The sequence below is a fragment of the Eleutherodactylus coqui genome, chromosome 11, assembly GCF_035609145.1.
Source record: "Eleutherodactylus coqui strain aEleCoq1 chromosome 11, aEleCoq1.hap1, whole genome shotgun sequence".
NCBI lineage: Eukaryota > Metazoa > Chordata > Amphibia > Anura > Eleutherodactylidae > Eleutherodactylus > Eleutherodactylus coqui.
In genome coordinates, this window is record NC_089847.1 from 83,191,059 (window position 1) to 83,214,246 (window position 23,188).

General features: G+C 43.4%; 2 protein-coding genes across 3 annotated transcripts in view; one reads left to right on the forward strand and one right to left on the reverse strand.

Annotated features, from left to right (window-relative positions):
- The first annotated feature begins 350 nt into the window (after positions 1–350).
- LOC136582081 (AP-2 complex subunit alpha-2-like) lies at positions 351–13,164 on the forward strand. 2 transcript variants are annotated; one of them, XM_066582858.1, is made up of 11 exons: positions 351–865; positions 943–1,113; positions 1,994–2,140; positions 3,028–3,194; positions 7,180–7,262; positions 8,387–8,476; positions 8,762–8,885; positions 10,428–10,544; positions 10,641–10,710; positions 11,618–11,752; positions 12,992–13,164. In XM_066582858.1, the coding sequence occupies exons 1-11, from the start codon at positions 584–586 to the stop codon at positions 13,067–13,069; spliced, it is 1,464 nt and encodes a 487-aa protein (XP_066438955.1). In that variant the 5' UTR covers positions 351–583; the 3' UTR covers positions 13,070–13,164. The 2 variants fall into 2 exon arrangements, with proteins under 2 accessions (XP_066438955.1, XP_066438956.1); XM_066582859.1 differs by lacking the exon at positions 1,994–2,140 and having other exon boundaries at positions 369–865.
- Positions 13,165–14,988: 1,824 nt separating this feature from the next.
- LOC136581726 (mucin-2-like) overlaps positions 14,989–23,188 on the reverse strand; it is a 71,943-nt gene continuing 63,743 nt past the window's right edge. The window contains exons 33-37 of the mRNA XM_066582350.1: positions 22,781–22,816; positions 20,235–20,435; positions 18,993–19,028; positions 16,655–16,760; positions 14,989–15,378 (exon numbers count right to left, since the gene is read on the reverse strand). Coding sequence (XP_066438447.1) covers positions 15,195–15,378; positions 16,655–16,760; positions 18,993–19,028; positions 20,235–20,435; positions 22,781–22,816 — 563 coding nt within the window. The 3' untranslated portion in view covers positions 14,989–15,194. The remainder of the gene's footprint in view (positions 15,379–16,654; positions 16,761–18,992; positions 19,029–20,234; positions 20,436–22,780; positions 22,817–23,188) is intronic.

Genomic DNA, 23,188 nt, shown 5'->3' on the forward strand with positions numbered 1-23,188 from the left:
TCCCGGCACTGATCATCTTAATCTTCTGGCCGGGGATTGAAAAATCCCCGCCTTCTGGAAGTGTCAGCCAATCACAGCCAGTGCTTCCAGGAGGCGGGGAGAAGCTGCAGCGACGCCCCAAACAGCACGGAAGAGGTGATGTATACTTATTTTAAAATTTGTTTTCTTCAGCTACGGCTTATTTTCAGGGTAGGGCTTATATTTCTCAGTTTCTCGCAGCGATGCAATGTCGTTCGTGTGAACGAGGTCTAACAAGTTACAATGTTTTATTATTTTAGTATACACACTTTGTGTGGGGGGAGGGGGGGGGAATTCAAAATGTAACACTTTAATCTAGCACTTTAGCTAAACAAATGTTGGTGCCCCCTCGGTTACACCATATTATAGGTATGGCTGAGCATGTCTACAAAGAGATCTTTATAACGAGAAGTATTCTGGAATTGCTCTTATGTAGCGGTCTGAATAAATCCTTCCGTTGCTGCTATTTACTAGCATTATTTGCTTTATTTGAAGTTTTGTTCATTCGGTTTGTGTTAATCAGTTAGATTACTGGGTAAGTATTAACAAGCTGACCTGTAAAGCAATGCCCTTGTGCTGTAGACCCTTGGTAATGGTTTGCTTACGTCTCCACAGCCCCCTGATCCAGTTTAACCTGCTGCACTCCAAGTTCCACCTCTGCAGTGTCCCCACCCGAGCGCTGCTCCTCTCCGCCTACATCAAGTTTATCAACCTGTTTCCTGAGATTAAGCCCACCATCCAGGACGTGCTGCGCAGCGACAGCCAGCTCAGGAACGCCGACGTGGAGCTCCAGCAAAGGGCTGTCGAATATCTGCGGCTGAGCTCTATAGCGAGCAACGACATCTTGGTATGTCAGGGCTTTGTTGGATGGGTTATATCTCCTATCAGTACACATTAACTGATGTCCTTTTATGTCATTTTAAGGCTACGGTTTTGGAGGAGATGCCTCCATTCCCCGAGAGAGAATCGTCCATCTTGGCCAAGCTGAAGAAGAAGAAAGGTCCTAATACAGTAACTGACTTGGAAGACACTAAAAAGGAGAAGAACAGCTCAGATGTGAATGGGGGCACTGAGCCCGCCCCTGTTAGCACAGCGGTAGGTCATTGTGTGCTTCCCATGTTATTGCAGGTCATTTCTGAAGTATTCTTTTACATATGCAGATTATTGGGCAGAAGTGTTATCTTCGCACACTCATTTGCTTGATGATTGGAACATGCAAAGGGACCAACCATCAGCAGATGAAGGAGCAAATGCTCGTTTGTCGTCTGATCAGCTTGTGTATGTGAGCATAAAAGTGCTGCTAATCTGCCAGTGTAAACCGGGAGACCTGCAGCCAATCATTGCCAGCTCTATTGGAATGACTGAACATGTCAATGATCATCCCTTTAAAGCAGAAAATCTGCCTATGTACATGGAAGCAGGTGCGCCGGCAGCCCTACAACACCCGAAGCCTCTACTGTAAGACTGTTTATCAAGACAGGCCGGCTCTCCCACCAGAAGACGAAGAGTGCATTCACACACAGCTGAGTGGGTGCAGATCTGTAGCAGATTTCTGTTTTGAATTCAATTAAAAGGGTGAAATCTGCGCCAAATCGGCAACGTGTGAACGTTTCCCTAAAACTGAGCGGTGTAGCGGCAATTATAAACCCTTGTATGTCCTCCGACATAATCGCTGAAGTCTATACAGCCCCGATGTCGGAAGACATCAGACAGCGTATACACTGTATTCTGCGGACTGCTCCGTGCCGCGTGATACTGGCTATAGCCAGCAGATGGCACAGTTGCATAATGGCAGAAACAACAAGCCCTGCAGGAAACCTTGAATCCCCCAAAAATGGATTGTAAAGGGTTAAAACAGAATTACATGTAGGTAGAACTATGGATGAAGCAGTAAATTATGCTACATGTGTGTAAATGATGCACCTCTACTATTAATGTATACATCTCCTGTTTACCATCTGTAACTGAACTGCAGCCTCTTCCACCCATGAACGTCTTTGAAGAACATCTTGTCTGCACCGTGCGCCCTCGTCCGTTATCTCTGCTGACGCCCCTCACACCCAGCAGCCAGTATCCACATTCTGCGATGAGCCTTCCTGTCCCGGCTGTATTGTTCTGCGAGGTTCTGTAGTATAGTAGGAATGGAATGGGCTACTAAATACACTACTTTCAACCTTTTTTTATTTTTTTGCTTTTTTAAAAATTTTTTTACAAAGTTGTGGCTTTTTAGGAGAACTTCTCTAAAACTGTTCTCCTTGGCTGTCCGACTGCCATCTAGTCGTCTTGGTTTTAGCTTTCGTTTCCAGTCTGCATGTTTTCTGCTTGTGTTTTGTACTTTACTGACTAAAGCTGACAGGTTTCTATGTTGTATAATCATCCCTCCAGTGACAGCGCCAAAACCTCTCAGTGCTTTCACATTTCCCTGTGCTGTTGGCTTGTGAAGCCTTGGCTGTTGGCCTGCAGACATTTGTCTTCACTAACAGGAAGGGGTTATAGTCAGGTCCTGTATAGGGTGGAGCTGCAACCCGGCCCCGGTCACCATTTCTGCAAATAGAGAAGCTCTCACTTATTTGTTTTTTGTTTTTTTTACTCTTGTAGAAATTTATATAAATTAGACGGAATTATGGAATTTGTATTTTTGCTCCCTTTTTTGAATTGAAGCCATTTCTGTATAGGGGCTTGTTTAATATGCCTGATAATTGCTGTTCTATTATGATGGTTTTCTGCAATGCTCTTCACTAATTACTGCTCTGCTGCATTCAAGAATGTTGTGTTTAATAGTATAATGAAATAAAACCTCCATGTGTTAAGTGCAAAGGGTGCTGTCTGTGTTGAATAATCAAGAGTTTATATTTAGGGCCCTGACCCGTATGCCTTTCCTCTATGGCTTCCATGCTTATATCCCATATGTATTAATGGTGGCATAGGTTTGTAGTGGGCATGGACTTGCTGATCTGCCATGGCTTGTTCCTCTGCATTTTTTATTCCTATTTCTTTTTATTTCCACAGTCCACTCCTTCTCCTTCTGCCGACCTCTTGGGCCTGGGTGCTCCCTCCAATTCCAGTCCTGGTGCTCCACCGGCTGCCACATCGGGCAGTCTCCTTGTGGATGTCTTCGCAGACACATCACTACCTGTTGAAGCTGTGGCTTCAGAGGCAGAAGAGAACTTTGAAAGGTAAGTTAAGGAGAAGTGCTGAATGTAATGGAGACATAAACTAATGTGTTACATTTTGGATGTCTATTGATTGTCCCCCGAAGTAATAACTTTAGCAATGACTCCATGTTTAAATCTAGAATGTAATTGGCTAAATTTAAAGGGGTGTTCTGGGATTTTACAAGTGATGACCTATCTTCAGAATAGGTAATCACCAGTTGATTGTCGGAATCCGCTCTTCAGGTTCCTGGCTGATCTACCGACCCCCTGTCAGTGCAGTATGGCCGTCCGTCTTCATCGCTGGTCAGGTCCGGAAGTGTCATAGGAGCTTCATTCCCACTAAAATCTATGGAAGTGCTGTGCTTCTATTACACTTCCTGCTCCTCATTAGACAGGATTGGACATCCGGAAGGAAGCAGGGAGTGTAAAAGAAAAGCAGCGCTCCCATTGATTTCAGCGGGAGTGAAGCTGCTCTGACACCTCCGGGCCTGACCAGCGATGATTATGTCCAGCCCGGCTGCAGTGACAGCAAGCCAGAGGACCAGCTGACCGTCAGGGACCCTGAGCAGCCGATCCTTGACTATCTCTTGTAAAAGTCTGGAATACCTCTAAGTCAAAGACCGCGCTGGGATAAGGGGAACTAACGGTACTCCGTGTTGCTGCCTCTTTTCCCCTTGGCTTCCTTTTCTTTGCCGCCGATGCCTGATACAGCGATGTTCCAACGTTCACAGAAGGGGCGTCTGGGGAGCCAGACCCTTCTTATCAGGAGGCGGACGATTTCTTCTACAAGTAAGCAAAACCACCCTGACCTAAAAGACCCATCTGGTTTCTTCTACCATTTCCACTTTCCTTGCAGTCTGGCCTCCTCATTTTAAGATGTCTTTGGTATTAAAGCAGCAGAGGCAATAAAAGCGCAATGTACTTACAGAGGAGGGGTTTAAGACCTATGGCTTCAAAGCCTTGTATTTGGTGATACTGCACAACGACACTTCCACAAATGTACAAAAATACAAGGCAGGTATGATAAGTGTAAGCGGAAATTAGTTTTACACTATATATGGAGTTCTGTAAAGTTGGGCCTTTAGTATTTATTGCATCTTGTCCACTTGGACTTTACTACAGTGGTGGTATATATTGTGCAAACCTTTCTGGAAGTCCCCAGACTACACATAAGGGTTACTAGATGGACTCCCAGCGTAAAACATGTATGGGTGTAACTCCTAACTTGTGGAAGGGTTATGATCTGAGCATTAAGAATCTCTAATTCTATGATCGTATCTAGTAAAGTCAAAGTTTATGACAGCAGGTAATTATAGTGGTTAAATAAACTAGTTTACGCTCTCCCATCCTATAGCAGACCATTTTAGGGAGAACTAACGATATAGTTTGTAGGGCTGAAAAGAAAAGACCCATATCCATCCAGCTCAGCCTATTATCTACCTAAGACCTACCACGAAAAAAAGCCCTACCCTGATTTTTTGGGGAGGCCTGAAATATTATCCTTACCCTGAAAATAAGCCCTAGCTGCATTACATTAAAAAAAAGCAATAGATTACCTAGCAGGCACGGTCCACATCCCTTTCCGCTGCCCACCAGAGATCCGGCAGGCTTCCTGCAGTCCTCGTCCGCCCAAAAAAGATCGCTTCTTGGTTTCGGGATTCCTAAATCCTGCAAGCAGGAAGCAATGGTTCTGATTGGTTCTAGAGTGCTGCTCAGCCAATCGATGCAGCACTAGATGAACCAATGCGATGGCTGTGATTGGCTGAGCAGCACTCGAGAACCAATCACAGCCAACGCGTTGTGGAGGCGAGATTTATGAATTGGTCAATCAATACCGCGGCTCAGGGACGTGTACCAAGCTTGCTAGGTTAGTATAAGAAGACATCCCCTGAAAATATTATTTTTGGTGATACACGGTAGCAGTGTTGGTCAAGAAAGGGGCAAGAAGAGCATGTAAAAGGGTCTATCAGCGTACATTAATAAAGAAGAAAGAAATCTCCCCCATACTGAGATGTGATTGGTGCGGTAACAGACATAATGGTTGAGAGAATCTGACGTTCCTCTCTAAGTAGTCAGTTGCAGTGCTATATGGAGACGACGTGTGGAGTTAAAGTATCAAATGCTATTAATTCCTAATGGTTGGTCATATAAGTATTTGTGTAGGGCCCTTTTACACAGGGTGAGAAGTGTCTGCAATGAACAGCAATTGACTAATGCAACAAGCTGACCGGTTCATATTAACGATTGATGCAACTCTTGTGCGGGCGCAAAGTTTGTACAAACAAGCATCTTTCTTATGATGATCGATCACCGGGGCATCTTTACACTCTGCATTTAGAATGCTCATTCCTGATCATTGCCATCATTTTCCCAATTAATCGGCTTGTGTAAAAGGCTCTTTAAGATCCTCATGAGCCGCGTGGCATCACTTCACTTATGTGTTGATGGAACACCACCTTTATTAGCTATACACGGGAGAAATGCTGAATGCAATGGAGACCTAGTCTATGATGCACTTTAATAGCTACAGATTGCCCCCAAAGATCAACAGCGTTAGTAACGACTCCATATTTAATTAGCGGTCTATAGAAAATGGCCATCTTCCCCAGTTCCATAAGAGCAATAGAACAGTGGTCATGCATGTGCAGTCTTTACAGGTATTACAGCATGTGTCCACCTGCCATTTAGCGTGTGTCCATGTAAGGTTTTTAATAAGGAAACGGTCAAGATACCATGTCAAACAACGAGAAAACAAAAAAGTTCTTGTTGGGCATTGTTTCTTGACCGGTTCCTTATTAAAAACCTTACATGGACACACGTTAAATGGCAATGTGGACACATGCTGTAGTAATACAGTCTTTACATTCACTATGGGGGACTTGAGGTCTGCCGTTCTCATAGCCTGTGTTCAACCCCCTAGCAATCCTATATTTATCACCCATCCTATGGAAATCAAAACATGACTGCCCTACAATGTGGACGTTGGGCCTGTAACATCCAGCGACCATTACCCTTCCTAAAAGGGAGACGATAAAACTAATTTATGTACAATAAAGCTTGTTTTTTTCCTTTTACCATAAAATTATATTCAACTTCCCAATGCCCCCCATAGCCATATCTTCATGTAATATGTATTGGGATTACATATATAGCCCCCAAAGGCGCCCCACACGAGTTCGTTACCTTTTACTTTGTTGTAGAAGCCATTGGTCTGGGATCTTTCTTTAGAGCAGCAGCAAGTACATAAGTGGTCGGCCCAAGTCCCTGGTGCTCTTCCCTGCCTACATAGGACTAGGACAGACATTCACAGGGCTGCTTAAGAAAAATGCATTATCTTACAAGTCAGGAACAAGAAGTGTCGCTGCTGCTTTAACCAGGCAACTGTTACATGCAACAGTACTTCATCCACCATGTAACACACCCTGTACATCAGGGCCGTGCATTCTCCCCCCTGGAACACCTGATAATTTTTGCATGAATCGGTCTTGTTTAACCTCCATGTTTGCTTTCTGAGATCTTACCGATCAAGGAAAAAAAGTGGGATGACTGTTCCCCACCCATCTTCTGCTGAATTCGGAATGTTCTCTTGTATACGCTTGACTTTCATGTCTTCAAATCAAAGTAGTCATTCCCTTCCCCTCGTTTGTAGGATATCAAAATATGCATTCTGTGTTGTGCATTTACCAAAGTACGGTTTAGGTCCATGTGGACCAAAGGGACTCTGCATGTTCATCCTTAATCAGTCAGTAATACAGTATGTCTGCTGCACTACATGTAGTCTATTCAAGGAGGCGCAGCGGTGCCGGAGTCCTGTGGATCTGCCGGACATCCCATGAAGAAAATTTACCAGGATTTAGTGGAGCTTGTTGTATCTGAATTGCACTTTTTAGTAAATGTTTGGCCTGATTTGGGTTTACTTACCTCATCTACATTAGAAGTCAACTGTTGACGAGGCTTTCCTTGTAAAAAAAAAATGTGATCAATTCATTTTTTTTTTTTTTTTAAGGTTCATCTGCAAAAATAATGGTGTCCTTTTTGAGAATCAGCTGCTACAAATTGGCATAAAGTCAGAATATCGTCAAAATCTTGGTGAGCAATTGAATTATTTTATTCATTAATTTTTTTTTTTTTTTTTTTTATTTCCTCAGATAGGTTCATAGAGGATGGAACAGCTTTGATGTGAGGTGTGGGGTGCAGTTTTGCCATGCAGTTTGTGCTGTAGTTTGTAGTCCGCTGTGGCAATGCTCAAGAAAACGGCCATCTTTGAGTTTTTAACAAAGGAAAGAAGAGGTTTTTTTGGCTGCGTTCTGGGATTTGGATTTTTTTACAGAGCACTTTTCTACAGGGTAACCTCTAAAAAAAAATTTTTTAAAAATGCAGTTGTTGCAGCTACCCAAAAAACTACATGTTCAGGTACTCTTCAGTAGAAGCATATGGAACGCAGCATTTCCCTTGCAGCTACATGTAGTCTAGAACTTTATTTTTAATCCATTTATCCAGCATTGTCCTGGAAAGTCAATTCTGGAATTATTATTGTGTAATCATGCATAGGTGCATATACATACATTCATTCATTCATTCATTCATTCACAGGCGTTTTCCCATAGGTCATATCTTCCATCTATAGATGGATGACTGTTAGTCGACAGCAGGGAATGTCTCAGACTTCATTCTCTATGTGAGGTAGTCTGACAATCCGGAGGAGTAGTAGTGGGATTGATGGTGGAAGCTACGTTGACAAATGGGGCACTAGATATATTAACTACTGTATAGTGACTAGGGATGAGCGAGTATACTCGCTAAGGCACTACTCGCTCGAGTAATGTGCCTTAGCAGAGTATCTCCCTGCTCGTCCCTGAAGATTCAGGGGCCGGGGCGGGGAGCTGCGGGGGAGAGCAGGAAGGAACGGAGGGGAGATCTCTCTCTCTCTCTCTCGCCCGCTCTGCCCCGCTCTCCCCCGCTCTCTGCTGCGACTCACCTGTCAGCTGCGGTGGCTCCCGAATCTTCAGGGACGAGCGGGGAGATACTCGGCTAAGGCACATTACTCGAGCGAGCAGTGCCTTAGCGAGTATACTCGCTCATCCCTAATAGTGACATTTTTATTGACTCAGCAGGAGAACCTTGCTCTGATGATCTTATGCTCTAATATGCCCGTTTAATGTATTAGACCATGTGCTCCTAACCTCTCCTAATTCTTCTTTTCCTTCCTGTAGGTCGTATATTTATCTTCTACGGCAACAAGCTGTCCAGTCAGTTCCAGAACTTCACTCCCACACTAGTTTGTTCTGATGAGCTGAAGGCCAATATCCTTTTGAAATATCAGCAATTCATATAATGTAGCGATAAAAAAGAATGCACACTTGGATATGTTGGTACAATGCTTGGATACTTGGCACATATTAGATTACTGAACTATGTATTTTATCATATCATTAAATGGTAAAGCTATTTCATACTAGAGCACAAGAGAAGTGAAGGCATTGCTCCACTTTGAATCTGCTTGCTATGAGCTATGGGACTTGCATTAATTCTGCTAAATCCCCTCACACACTATGTAATGGGTTTTTCTCCTTGACCCTTCTGTCCATGTCTGAATCTCCAGTCTAAGCCGGTGGAGCCCACTGTGGATGGAGGCGCCCAAGTGCAGCAAGTGATTAATATAGAATGTGTGCAAGAATTCACAGAGGTTCCTGTTCTGAGCATCCAGTTCAGGTGAGTAATACCATTATATGTTCCGCAGTTTGTCTCAATGATCTTCAGGTGTGCAGCGTACAATATTGGGTTACTATTAAAAAATATAATACATTTTTTAAAATGGGCCTTTCCAGTGTATTATGCCAAAACATTATTTATATAGCCGAAAGGCCGCCTGCACACGGGCGGAAATCCTGCGGCGGGATTTCCCGCGGGATTTCCACCACTGAAAGTTTGCATAGGAGTGCATTACAGTACGCACTCCTATGCAGACGGCCGCGGTTTGGCCGCGCGAAATCTCGCGCGGCAAACAAACCGCGGCATGTCCTATTTTTGTGCGGGGCTCGCACTCACCCGGCCGCCGGCTCCGGTCTGCGCATGCGCCGGCTGCGCCGCAGCCGGCACATGAAAGAGCCGGGGCCGCCAGGCGCGGGTGAGCACGCGCTCGTCCCTGCAGGCTCTCGGGTCGGGTCCCGTGGCGAGAATTCTCACTGCCGGATCCGACCCGCTCGTCTGCAGGCGGCCAAACACTTATGTTTTGTAGTATGTCTAAGTTACAGATGCTGTGTGTGAGCCTTTTCCTGAACCTGATCCACTTGTGGCTCTGAAGTTTCCATGGGTGCTGACGTCACAAAAAGCTGCAAAAACTTCCATTCCTACATATTGTCTCCTGCTGTTTCAATGTGTTTTGTTTTTTACCTATATAAAGTTGTTTTTTTTTTGTTTTTTTTTTAAGCAACCCTGTATAAAGAACCTTCTGCATTAGAATGGTTTTAACAATTTCCACAGGGGAGGCAGGTTTATTTCCTTTTGTGATATAGGTTAGGAAAATAGTTCTAAAAAATAGTTATAACTGATTCTATGAAAAGACAACTCCAGGGGTTCTCTCCTTATTGCCTCCATAAAATAAATACAATATTTAAAGAGAGTTGTTTTTTTTTTTTCCCTTAGAAATCCATCACAGTATAATAGATCTCTGCTGTGACGATCCAGCTCTGCAGCGTGCCCCTCCAGGCCTTGTACTCTGCACTTTTTTTTTTTGTCTCGAGGTCACATGACCAGCACTCTGACCACGCTCTGTGTCCTGAAGATATATCATAGCTGTGATAAAGAACTTTATTGCTCACCGCAGTTACAGTAGCCTTCATTTTGAAATGAAAGCTGCGCTGTGATTGGTTGGCAAGAAAGCGTTTTTCTTTTTGGTAGTTGATGCCGTATCCTGAAGTTACTAGGGCAGATTTATGTCAGTGCTGGTCATGTGACCCGGGGCCGGACGAGAAGTGCAGAATGCAAGGCTTGGAGAATGAGCTACAGCATTGGACTCTTCATGGCAGAGATAACCGGTAACAGGATGGATCTCTCGAAGAAATTAAACCTGATGTGCTTTGTTAAATATGAACTCATAACTTCCTGTTGAGTGATGCCACACACACTTCTAGCTTTTTTCTTTTTTTGTTCCCATGTATGATTGGGTACTCCTCTCCTAAAATCTCTTCCTCCCACCCCCTCCCATTCATTTTATGCATCCGATTTACCTAGATTTGTGATGCTTTATTTTAGATATGGGGGCGCTTACCAGAACTTCTCAGTGAAGCTTCCCATAACGCTCAACAAGTTTTTTCAGCCCACTGAGATGGAAGGTCAAGACTTTTTCCAGCGGTGGAAGCAGCTGAGCAGGTAAAGTCGTCGGTCCGTGTGCCTTCTGTATATCGTGTGTTTGGTGTTAACATCAGAGTTTGGTTGATACATTTCTTCCTCTGTCTTTATTGGCAGCCCTAACCAGGAGGTCCAGAATATTTTCAAGGCAAAACTCCCAGTGGATCCAGAGATTGTAAAAGCAAAGGTTGGTTAATAAACCTGCAATTGAAATGTCTGTCACTTTTAAGAACCTCCTTGCCCTTTTAGTGATTTTAAAGGTGTTGTACTATCGGGACCGCCCCTCTCAATGTGCCCTTTTATAGTGTGTGGAAATTGGGAAATCCGTGGTTCCCACCAGTTCACTGTGATAGGGTCACTGGAGTTGCGAGCCGTTGGATGACGTCAGAACACTGTCTGAGGAGAGGTCCGTTCATTTCCGCTATATGTGGAGTATAGAACGACGTAGTTGCCTACCCTATAGTATATTACTGAAAGCCTTGTCAATGTGGTAACAGTGCGAATAATGGCAGTAAAGGTTTCTTCTTGGGGGGTTCAATTTGGATGCCATTTTTAGCGCCGGCGAAAACCTGTGAATGTTCTCTAAATGGCAGTTTGCTATTACAGAAAGTTGCCAGTATCTAAGTGGGGAGAAGAAAAAATAGAAAGCCGAAACTATTAAAAATATTGGCTATTGCTGCCTAGGATTTCCGAATGTAAATCCATTTCTAGGGTTGAGTAACTGTACAACTATCAAAGTTTAACTGAACGCTGGTAACTTGTTGCAACAAACTATCTTCTCAACACCACAAAAGCCATTTAAAACCTATTATAAAGGCAAGAAAATTTTCTGTTCCACAGTTTAAAAGTCAAGTTAAACTTTGCTGCATCTGTATATTTTCCACATTAGTTTGTAATGACTTGTAGCATCCTCGAGGATCCTGCAGATGTCACTGTTTACCTCCTTAGTGGATTGCTGTAACCGTTTCCAACACCGTCCTTTAATATACCGTAGGTTTATTGCAAGCTTTTGAGGCATTCTACATATCGTTACACTTGCAGGTGGGGATTTTTGCATTACGTTACATCCAACTTATTTTCTTTTTATCCTTTAGCTCATTGGTTTTGGTCCGGCTCTGTTAGAAAATGTTGACCCAAATCCGTCCAATTTTGTGGCAGCTGGAATTATTCAGACAAAATCTCGACAAGTGGGATGTCTGCTACGCCTTGAACCAAATATGCAGGCGCAGGTATGTAATACTTGGGTTATGAGCATATCCTACCAAAAGGAATTCAACACCTGAGCAAGAATCAAAAGTAGTATTTTATTACGTATGGTAATACTTGATTGAGGCCTTCTTTTGCCCTAATGACATCTGATACTTTGTGGTGTACTCTCTACTAACATCTGATACACTTCAGCTGGTATTTCTATCCATCCTAATGTTTGCCAGTTTCTCTCTAAAAAGATGCAATTCCCCCTCCCTTCCCCATCTACAATGGCGCAAGAAGTGTAATCATTGGGCAGTTGAGGTATAGGGGCGAGGGACGAGAACATTATCCTCCCACTATATAAGGCACTTGTCAGGCCCCACATGGAATACTGTGTACAGTTCTGGTCACCGGTGCTCAGATAGATGCTACAGTAGTGGAGGGGGTTCAAAGAAGGGCAACTAAACTAATACATGGAATGAGAGGACTGGAATACCCAGAGAGGCTATCCAAATTGGGATTATTTACCCTGGAAAAAAGATGGCTAATGGGTGATCAAATAACTATGTATAAATACATGAGGGGACAATACAAGGATCTCTCCCAGGATCTGTTTATACCCAGGACTGCGACGGTAACAAGAGGGCATCCTTTATGTCTAGAAGAAAGCAGGTTTCATCACCAACACATAAAGGGGTTCTTTACTGTAAGAGCAGTGAGACTGTGGAACTCTCTGCCTGAGGACGTGGTGATGGCAAAATCCATAGAGGAGTTTAAGATGTGACTAGATGCCTTTCTAGAGCGCTACGATATTACAGAATATAGACATTAGGTGACCAGAAAGGGTTGTTGACCTGAAATGTTGATCCAGGGATTACTCTGGCTGCCATTATGGAGTCAGGAAGGTTGCCTTCCTCTGGACCAACAAAGAAGATGTTGAAACAGGCTGAACTAGATGGACATTGCGTTCATTCAGCCTAACATACTATGTTACCATGTGAAGACCAGTCAGTGAGCTTTTTTTTTTTTTTTTAACCTATAGATGCAGATTCATGGGGGTTCAGGCGATCTGTAATTCTGTACATCCTAATTTTTGTAGGAGTTTTTGAACAGTAGGGTAATTTACAACAAGGGAGGTTATTGCTTTTTTTTTTTTTTTTCTGACCACTGGAAGAAAGTTTGTTGATGGGCAACTTTTTTTTTTTTTTTTTTACTTTTTTTGCACTGTTCATAAACCCAGGATCCTCTAACTCCAATGTGTTTTCTGTCCCATACAGATGTACCGGCTCACCATCCGCACAAGTAAAGAAGATGTTTCCCAGAGATTATGTGACCTGCTCTCTGAGCAGTTTTAAATACAAGTCATGCTGGTCCTGAAATCCTTGTCTTTGTGATCTTCCCTTACTGCCAGGTCCTTATCTCAGTGAAAATAAATATTCCTTACACATTGTGTATGTATTGTTGTTCATATGGTAAAGGAGTTCATCTACATAGTATAAAAGGCTCGGTTAAACATTCATTGCATCATCTAACCCCTGAGATCTCAACCTGTGTTGTCTAGAGGGTTCTCGCTCCGTTCCCTACTGTGTGTCTAATAGGGGCAACACGACATTATGTATCCTTGGCCGGAGGAAGGTACTTGGCTTCTATACTTGGTTCTGTAGGTTATCACTACACCATAACCACATGAACTGGGCTTGGCTGCAGTACCCAAATCTGCCATAGTTTTCAAGTTGCATACAAAGAGATGACCGAAGAATAATTTAGCATCAAGTATCACTATTAAGGGCAACCACTGTCCATGTGCTATAGTGAGGCACATGGATGTTATAGGGTCAGAGCAGAAAATCGTTCTATAGGAGCAGCGGGTGTTAAACGCTGGGCCTGCAGTAATCGCCAGCTTTCAGGAATAGTCCACATGGAAACACTGATGCGACATATGTATAATATATGTACTCTGCTTAGTAGAGCTGTAAGAGGAGAACAACTGGTGGGCTTTAATGATCAAAAACAGAACTATTACCGCTTCGGTCGTCTTGATGAGCGATATGTATATAATGCATGATGTATTAAAAGGGGGTTTCCTACAAAGGACCTCTATTATCCATCCATAGGAGTCCAATGCTTGACCGTCTCCACCATCCCATAGACTTAAAATGAGCGTCTAGCACACTTGACTTCCTCTCTAGTCAAACACCATCCCAATGTAGTCATGCGGTTGGGGAATCGGATCCCCCGATGGAGTGAATGATAAACTCCCAGTGATCATACAGATTTATCACTTGTCCCGTAGGCGGGTACAAAGTGTCCTTTGTGGGAAACCCCTTTTAATCTGGGTATCTTCATAAATCCTGTGAGGATTCTGCCAGTCGAGAAGGGCTACTGAGTCTATGCTTGACGGTCATCCAACATTAGGGCTGCTTTATGAGCTCCAGCAAAAAATGCTATTGAATGGGGTTTTCCTCACCGCAGTAAATGTATCCATATATGGTTATGCCAAAACCTAGGGATGGGGAGAGTCCAACCCTCCACTGATGCCGTACCAAGAACAAAGGGGCTGATTTCGCACCGAAGATGTGGATGAAGTGAATGTAGTTGAATTGCAGTATATTTTGTCAGTAGATTAAGGGGCACCTATTTATATGTATTGAGGTACAAAGTTGAAAGTTTATTTTTAATCCTGATTCTAAAAAAATTTAAAAAAAAACTTAAAATTCCGAAATAAAGCCACCTCTTATAATGGATGTGTGAGTGCTGTATAATACATCATTTACTTCACAGACGGGATACGTGATCTACCACCGCTTACCGACTATTGCAGTGCTTTGGTATAAAGAAGGACTTCTCTGGTTTAACATGAAGAGCACAAATGAATTAACTCTTTCCAATCCCCACTGTCTGACATTCTGATTGAAGGCTGTACAGCTCTGATGTCGGAAGACGTCCGGCAGGGTATTCTTACTGTAGATTACTGACTGCTCTGTTGAGCTTTCCAGCGTGTCCCATACTGCAGTACTGGTTGTAGCCACCAGATGGCGCCATTGTATAATGGCAGAAAGAGAGCCCCCTAGGAAACCCTGAATCCAAAATTCGATTTCATAATGTTAATGGGTCAGGATATGGCAAAGCTGTATAAGAATGACTCATTTCATTGTCCCAAAGGACTTCAGGGTCACGACTGACACTTAGGATGTATGGAAGACTCAGTAAATGTATAGATGACGTTCGGGTTTACTCCATGAATACAAACATACCGTGGTTATTTTAGCAGTGAGCTTTAATCGTGTAATCGTTCATCACAAGTCAATTTGAATATAATGTTCTAGACTGAACATGTAGAAGATACAGATGTATAAATTAGCCTCGCAGGGACAATACATTCAGCATAAAGTATTAATGATACAATCGATGTGTTGTACGTTGAGTTCCATTGAGTCTTCCAGCAGATTGTTGCCATGACTGATGGATCTCTCGAGTACTTTAGTAACTTGAGGTCGTGCAGGGCTGATAATTGCAGAGACATTTCTGGAAAACTTTGATGTTCACTACGATGTGAGACTTGGTGCTCGGACAGTAAAGCTCTACAGACTTTACAATGATGGAACTTGTCTCCGGCTTGCAGCAACCACAATTGCTGTCTATTGACCCAGTGGTATCGTTATACCTAAAAGGCAATTAAAATACAAAATCATTATATAGCTGTGCTTGTAGATGCACACATGATATTGACATGTTCTGTAGATGCAAGCATTTACATCATAGGTGTACACAGAGGAACATGTGCTGCTGCTGGAAAGCCTATGTGATAAATGTCAAGGCTTGTGAGCATCTGCATGTGCAGTACTGCACTATATAACCTGGATTTGGCTAAATCTATAGTTCTCATGCCCAATGGTGTATTCTGTTATGGTGGGGCAACAGCTCAGCTTGCCACACTTTCTCCATCAACAGCTAGAGATGGCAAAGATGTCTTGCGTTCTCCTGCTCCTTTTATGTTAAAGGGGTTTTCCAGGGAGATACTATTGATGACCTAATCCTCAGGGTAGGTCATTAATAGTTGATCTGATGGAGTCCGCTGCTCGGGACCTCAGCTGATCGGCTGCTGTCATTGCTGCTACACGCAGGTACAGAGTTGAAGCTGTTGCTCCGAACTCTGTAGTGGCTGATATCTGGAACTGCAGGCTGGGGGGCTCATTAAAATCAATGACAGCTGCACCTGCGGGTACAAGTGCCGGGCACTACACAGGGCAGAGCAACAGTGCGCTGCTAAACTTTCACTCCCCCTCCTTTTGGTTGATCGCCGTAATATAAGCTCTCAGAGAAGCCTATGGTAGCTGCCGGTAAAGGAAGGGGGAGGAAGTTTAGCAGTGCTAGCCGCCTTCTCCCCTTGCCGGCGGCTTCCAAAGGCTTGTATGGGAGCTGCCAGCTGATCACGGCCAAAAGATAGGGCAAGACCTATCTTTTCGAACCGTGTGTAAAAGGCGGCCACCTGGAATCAGCAGCGCATGTGATATCTTGGCCGGTCGATTTTTATGCACTGGAAAATCACCCATCTAAACTTGTCTTTGGTGTAAACAATATAATCTCATACCGTAAGGCCCTGTTCACACTGCCGAATTTCTCGGTACAAAATCCACATTTGTAGCATCCCATTGAATGCTGCAGTAATCTGCACTGCGGTTTATATGGTGTGGATATTTCCACACACGTTCTGAAATTCGCATTGCAAAAAAATTGGACCATGACCACATTGGGTTCGTGTTCCCATTGACGGGGGCTAAATGTGTTTTGTGTATCCACATCGAAATCGGGGGCAGATTTTAGTCTTGGACGAGGATTGAACTGTCAGAGTGAACGAGGCCTAATGGTGATTTCCTCCTTGAGTTAGAAAGATTTGCTTTTTGTTTTTACCGGACATCATTGTTTTCCTTGGTTCTTACCATGATTCAGAGTCGCAGAATCCCTGACATCTGGTCAATGGCACTTCGCTGGAACAGTTATCCTTGGTGATGGTATGCTTGTATATATGTACATTGCATTTCGATGCTAGAAATGAAGCAGAGAGACTAATTATACACAGTACAAATGTGTTCTTTCTTCACTCTACATATGGGGGGAAGCATATGTCCGAACGCCATCTATTCTTCTTGGGCTCCCATGTTAGAAGCCCCGCTACTTGGTCATCTTTAGGTAATTCATGTATTGGTTAATGCTGCCATACAGCGTTATTGGGGGGGTCTGGGGTTTTTTAGTCTTTGAGGTCTCTGGTATGTTCTAGTTTTCTGGGAACGCAGCACAGGACACACTGCGACTCTACGGTTTCATGCATAGGGTGCATCCTAGGCACCCTGTTCTGGAGTTCGGCCATTGTTATAGAGCTATAGCATTACATCCAGGGTAGAATCCAACTATAATCCAGCATTTAATGGTGCAGGTCAGTTAGAATGAAACAGGAGCTAGAATATTCCATCTAAACCTGTGTATGTTAGACTATGGCTATGCACAACTCGAAGCCTGCATCGAACCAAGTCCATGGGGCCAAGCTATCAAAACATGGGTTTATATGTGCAGAAACTTCATGCCTTTCTAGTAAACCTTCGCGATGAGGTAGGTATCCACCCACTTGGACCACAGAAGATATTTGTGGCCGGTTGATTGTCGCCTCCCCACACACACTTTCCCTTTATTATATACCTATAGTGCGGTTGGGCGGCCATGTTGGCAGCTTTCCCAAGTAACAATACATGAAGTTAACAGAGACACATTTGTAACCTCCTGCGTATTGTTCGTGCCAAGGTTGTGCCAACCTGAACTAAGTATTGTGTCCATGACACTTATTTGCCATTCTAGTAAATGTACAAGGAACATTTTGTATTCCTCAGCCAAGTTTTGTTTAGCATAGTGTTTTATGAAGATTTAGAGGCAACACTCCGGATATCTCCATATATATTTAACAAAGTGTGTGCATTTTGACAAGTAGGGGCTGTTAGCTGTGAAGGAACAGTATTAATCCACTGCCCGTTTCTGCTGGTAGTTCTGTAGTCGGGGATATTGGTCAGGACAGACCGAAGGGGGGGAAAACCCTTAAGGGCCCTTTAAAATGGAACGATAATCATTCAGGTTCTTGGTGGATTGTGGGAATCTGAATGATCGTTCCGTGTAAATACTGCCAGTGACTGAATGACTAACGATAATTATTCACTTATTCATTGTTTTTGCACATATAAAAATCAAGACAATTGGCCCGTGTAAACAGGCAGTCATTCATCTATGAACGACTGCCTGTTTACTGTGAATGGAGTAGGCGGCCATAAGTGATGTCCGGCCCGCTCCGCCTCCATTCACTGAGTGATTATCGCTGGGTTGAGTGCCCGACAATCAACTCGAGAATGAAAGGACCCCAATTCCTTATTCGGACTGCCAACTGCCTGCATTTCAGGATCTACATTACAGTTGCATCCCGTGGTTTTAATGAATAGTACTTGGATCATGATCGGGCGCTATGGAAATTTGTGCTCAATTCACTTTATCCAAGTGAAGTCTGGATTTTACAGTTGTAATTAAGAAGCTAACTGCATATATAAGGAACGAATAGTGACCCCCCCCCCCCCCCCCTTCCTCTCCACCTAGCACCTCGCCATACAAGGGATAGAACAGGAATGAAAGAAGGTCAAAAACATTAACAATTACCGAAAATGGTGACCATAAGGACAGAAAAGCTGGATGAAACCCGTTACATTGTTTTAATCCATAAAATGCAGTGATGTTCCTATGGCTGACTTGGCCCCTTTAGGTTATATTCATGCGAAGCGAAAGTACTTTGAATTTTTCACAGCATTTTATGGTACCAGCCGCATGGATGAGATTTTAAGAAATCAAATGACATGCTGTGGAAAAAATCCTCCATGTAAAAGGACTTGCAGGGCAAATTAAAAACCTGCAGCATATCAAAATCATGCTGTGATGTTACCTATTCGAATGTAGTGAGATGTACCCCAAAATCCACAGCGAATTTTTTTGCCTGTGGAAATTCCACTATGTGTGAACATAACTGAGGTCTCCGAGCCCATATCTGCTCCTGCGGCTGTAATTACACCCATAATTTAAATGGGAACAAACCAGTTGGGGAATTTCGCTAGTAGGTCAATGGCCACAAGATACGCTTGTGAACGAGCCCATTGGGAACAATGGGTTCTATTCACTGCAAGGCACATGCAAATGTGTTCTTGAAAAAGTAGATTTATGGGTTTTTCACATGGTCTGTACTAGAGTACTCACGGGGTTCAATTGAAGTAGTTGGAATCACGTCGTGACCTAAAGGGAAAGGGGTTTTCAGGTTAGTATACATTTATTGTCCAATCCATAGTACAGATTCAGTCAAGTATGTCTTATTACAGTGATTAGAAAAGGGAGAGGAGGAGATTTCCAGTGATTGACTGGAGGGGAAGATCCTCTTTGTGACCAAGTGACCCACTTGGGCAACGTATATGGCTTACAATCCGTCATACAGTTACTTCCTGTCTTAGAAGCAGAGTTGTCTAGACAAATGATAGATATCTACATACTGCATTTAGGATTATAGGGTACTTTAACTTTGCGCCTGTTTTTTTACATGGGAGTGATCACTCACTGAATGGAGGTGGAGTGCGCTGGAGTTCCCTTCCGGCTGCCCGTCTTCACTTAGAGTAAATTGGCAGTTGTTCATAGGTGAACGCCTGCCTGCTTCGACGGGTGGATAGTCGCTTGGTTTTTAGGTGCACCAAAAAACAAGCGACTGTCGGGTCCTGTGTTTTACTCGTGACGCCAGTACCCCATAACCATTCTTTTGAGTGATTACTTGGGCGACTATTGGCCCGTGTGAAAGTACCCTAGGTTCAAGTTTTTATTCTTGTCTGTAGTTGTGCTGGTATGGACTTGTTCACATCACTGTTAAGAGCATCAATCTTTCCGCTCCATTAGGGCTCTTTCACACAAGCTCTGTCTGCCCGCAGTGTAGCCGCGCGCATCGCTGATGCGCTAATTTAGCACATCTAACAAGCGTTCATGTGAACGCTCCTATAGGAACCTATTGGTTTCTGTGCGTGCCCACAGTGCCTGTGTGAAAGAGGCCTTACAGGAATGAAATCTTGGAAGGAATGGTGGTGCTGGATGTTATACACCCGATACCAACGGCACCAAACACACCCCATGGACTATAGTAGGGTTGGTTAGGCTTCCGTTGTGGTGTGCTGCATGTTGGACTATTTTTATTTTTTTCCAGTATTTTAGCAGAATCTGCAACCGAGGGTCCGAACTGAACCTCCGACGTAGATCTGAAAAAGTACTAAGCCTTACTCCAGCTAATCGTTCTGATCCCATTAAATCAGGAGCATGTTGCAGTTTTCTTCAGAAGCAAAAATTAAAATTAACGTGACCTCGTACGCTCGGTTGTAAAATTTAGTACAGTGCAATTTATAGTAATAAACCTAGTCTGTAGCATCCATCATTATACCTATAATATTACAAAGCTGATATTCTTACCATGCTGGGTTGTCTCAATCTTAGTAGTGGGAATGATGGTAGTATTGAAAATGGGTGGTGGTGGTGTGCTAGTTGGAATGATGGGGATTGGGGTTGTGATGCTGGTTGTGATGGGAGGTATTGGTATAGTGGGAGTAGTAAATGTGGTTGAAATTTCCGTAGTACTAGAGAGAATACTTGTTAGAGGTGTAGTTGGATGTGCTGTAAAATAAAATAGACATAATTGTGATATTTGGATTAATGACTTCGTACTTCTAAATGATCTATATAACAGAATACGTCCTCGAACGCTCTTAAAATTGCCAGAATGGCAAGTCACATGTAAAGTAAGTTTTTCCAAGATTGAATGGGTTACATCAAAAGGCAAGCAATGATGTAAATGGAAGACACTTTAGGAAGGCTCGTGGTATATTCGCATGTAGTGCATCCTTTAGTGTCTATAGTTCAGCTGCAACTTATCGATCTTTTCTATCTCTGTAAATGCAAAATAAGGGCTCAGTTAGATGGACGTATTTTATGTGTGAATTTATGTGCGCAGAAACGCATGCCTAAAAAAATGTGCGTGACCAAAGCAGGCATCACGCTGAAAAAAAACACACTTGGCCCTGTTTTTGCGCACATAAAGTGACCGGTGGCGGCTCCATTGACATACAGAGAAAATTGCACTCCTCTTCCACAGCCGGGAAGCCCTACAGTGATTTTCGGGAAGGGCTTTAAATATAAGCCCTTCTCAAAAATTATCCCTGAAATGTGTAATAAAATAAATAAATACATATATATATTTTACATACACACACATACCTCTCTGCAGCTGCCGGGGCTCAGGCGCGTCTAGCCGGGTCTTCTCCTGAACTGCTATGAAGACAGCGCTCAGCTGTTGTTCAGTAGCGGAGTGCTGCCTCTGATTGGTCACAGTGCTCAGCCAATCAGAGGCAGCCCTTTCAGCAGGGGCGAATTTTAAATCCCCGCCTGCTGAAAGCACTTCATTACAGTTCAGGAGAAGAGCCGGCTCGACATGCCTGAGCCCTGAAAATCACTGCAGGGCTTGCCGGCAGCCCATTGCATTCAATAGAGCCATCTGTATCGCCGGCTCCATTGAATTCAATGGGAGAACATCGCTCTCCTCTGCCACAGCTGTGCCAGAGGATTGCGATCTTCACTGTATGTTCTCAGTGTGGTCGGCACTGTGACAGCATCCAGGGGTTTCACATCCAAAAAAGACGGATGCTGCAGTTACCTGCGTTTTAGAATCCGCTGCCCTATATTCACCGCTGCACATTTTTGTGCGCAGGTAAATATCGGGCATATGACCGCTGCCATTGAAAAGCATTGGTTCTTAATACATGCGGATCGCAAACGCAGGTAACATATGCACATAAAAACGCCCGTCTGACTCAGCCATAAGCCTAGCAAATTATAATTCAAACGGAGTTACTGGAAAATTGGGGCAAAAAATTGTGATTTGGTGCTTTTTATTACCAGATCACTTCACATTCCTGATACACAATGCCCAGAGGTATAGTTGCAGCTGTCATACAACCCAGCTCAGCACTGCTATAGGAAAATTAAGTCCTTGTCTGTAAAAACCTTCAATCACAATTCCCATTTAATACTGTGTTAACATCTCAAGATTGTCTGTAGTAGAGAAACTGGAGAGCATGGTGCGCAGACATCTCTTTAATAAACCATTATATCACGGTTATCGGTAATCCGTATACAGGGAATGCCAGGGAACATACATAATCTGTATGTTCCCTGCTAAACTGCATCCCATTGTAGCAAAACTAAAAAATTGGCATAAAAAATACAAAAAGTAATCAATTTAAACAGTGTACATGCCTCAGGGTGTCAAGTACAAGTACTCACCCTGAACGGGTTTATATTCTATTTTGACCCTAAGGGCTCATGAACCTTCACTAATGAATGTCTGCATGTCATATAAAGCTAAGGAAGGGGAATGCATGTAAAATTAAAGAGGTTAACGTGTAAATTGCTGATGGCCTTTCCTCAGCATAGGCGATCAATAGCAGTTTGGCTAGAGTCCACCACATAGGATATCCGCTGATCAGCTGTTCGCCAAACCATTGTGCTGAGCTGAGTTATGTAGGAAGCAGACCGCTCCGTTCTCACTGCAGTAGCCAGGCGTAATCTTACAGACAAAGTTCCGATTCATTGTTTATTTCAGTGGGAATTTGGCCTGCAATACCAAGCCGGGCCACTGTAGTGAGAACAGAGCTGTCTGCTTCCTGCAGAAATCAGCTTGGTCCACAAATGCATTGACCCAGTAAACGGCTGATTGGCGTGGGTTCCACAAAGCAGACCATAGAAAATGTTTAAAACTGGACCCCCCCCCCCCTCCTCCATCCCAGTGGCCTAGTAACATCATATACATATATATCATAATATAATATTTGTGTTTACATATAGGTAATCAATCATCAGCTACCATAGAGCAGAACACTACAAAAATTGGTATGGCAAGAGATTTGTACAATATTTTTTTGTCAGGTCCATTGGCATATCAATATAATAGGGTTGCAGAATACCTGACTCAGTGGGACTTGGGTGAGTAGTATCGGTGGCTACAAGAGAAGAAAAACATGTTATAAATTGTAGACAAATTTTTATTGCACCACCTTAGTTTTGCCATGTGGATGCATGTTCATAGGTTGAGAGAGAAGTACTAATTCTTAAAGAAACCCTCCGTTTCTGGAAAAACAAATATGGCCGAACATCTTCTCTGACTACCTAACGCAAACTGTGCATTAGTAGACATCAGAAGTCTAAGGCTAATTTAACACGGGCGAGTGTCCCTGTGGATGCGAGGTGTTTTTGTGTTAAAACCACCTCTCATCATTTTATGGAAGTAGCAATCGCAAAATGTTTCCCATTCTTTTCAATGCGTAAACCTCGTACGCCGTGCAATGCTGGGCCGACCCCATTGAAAACAATGG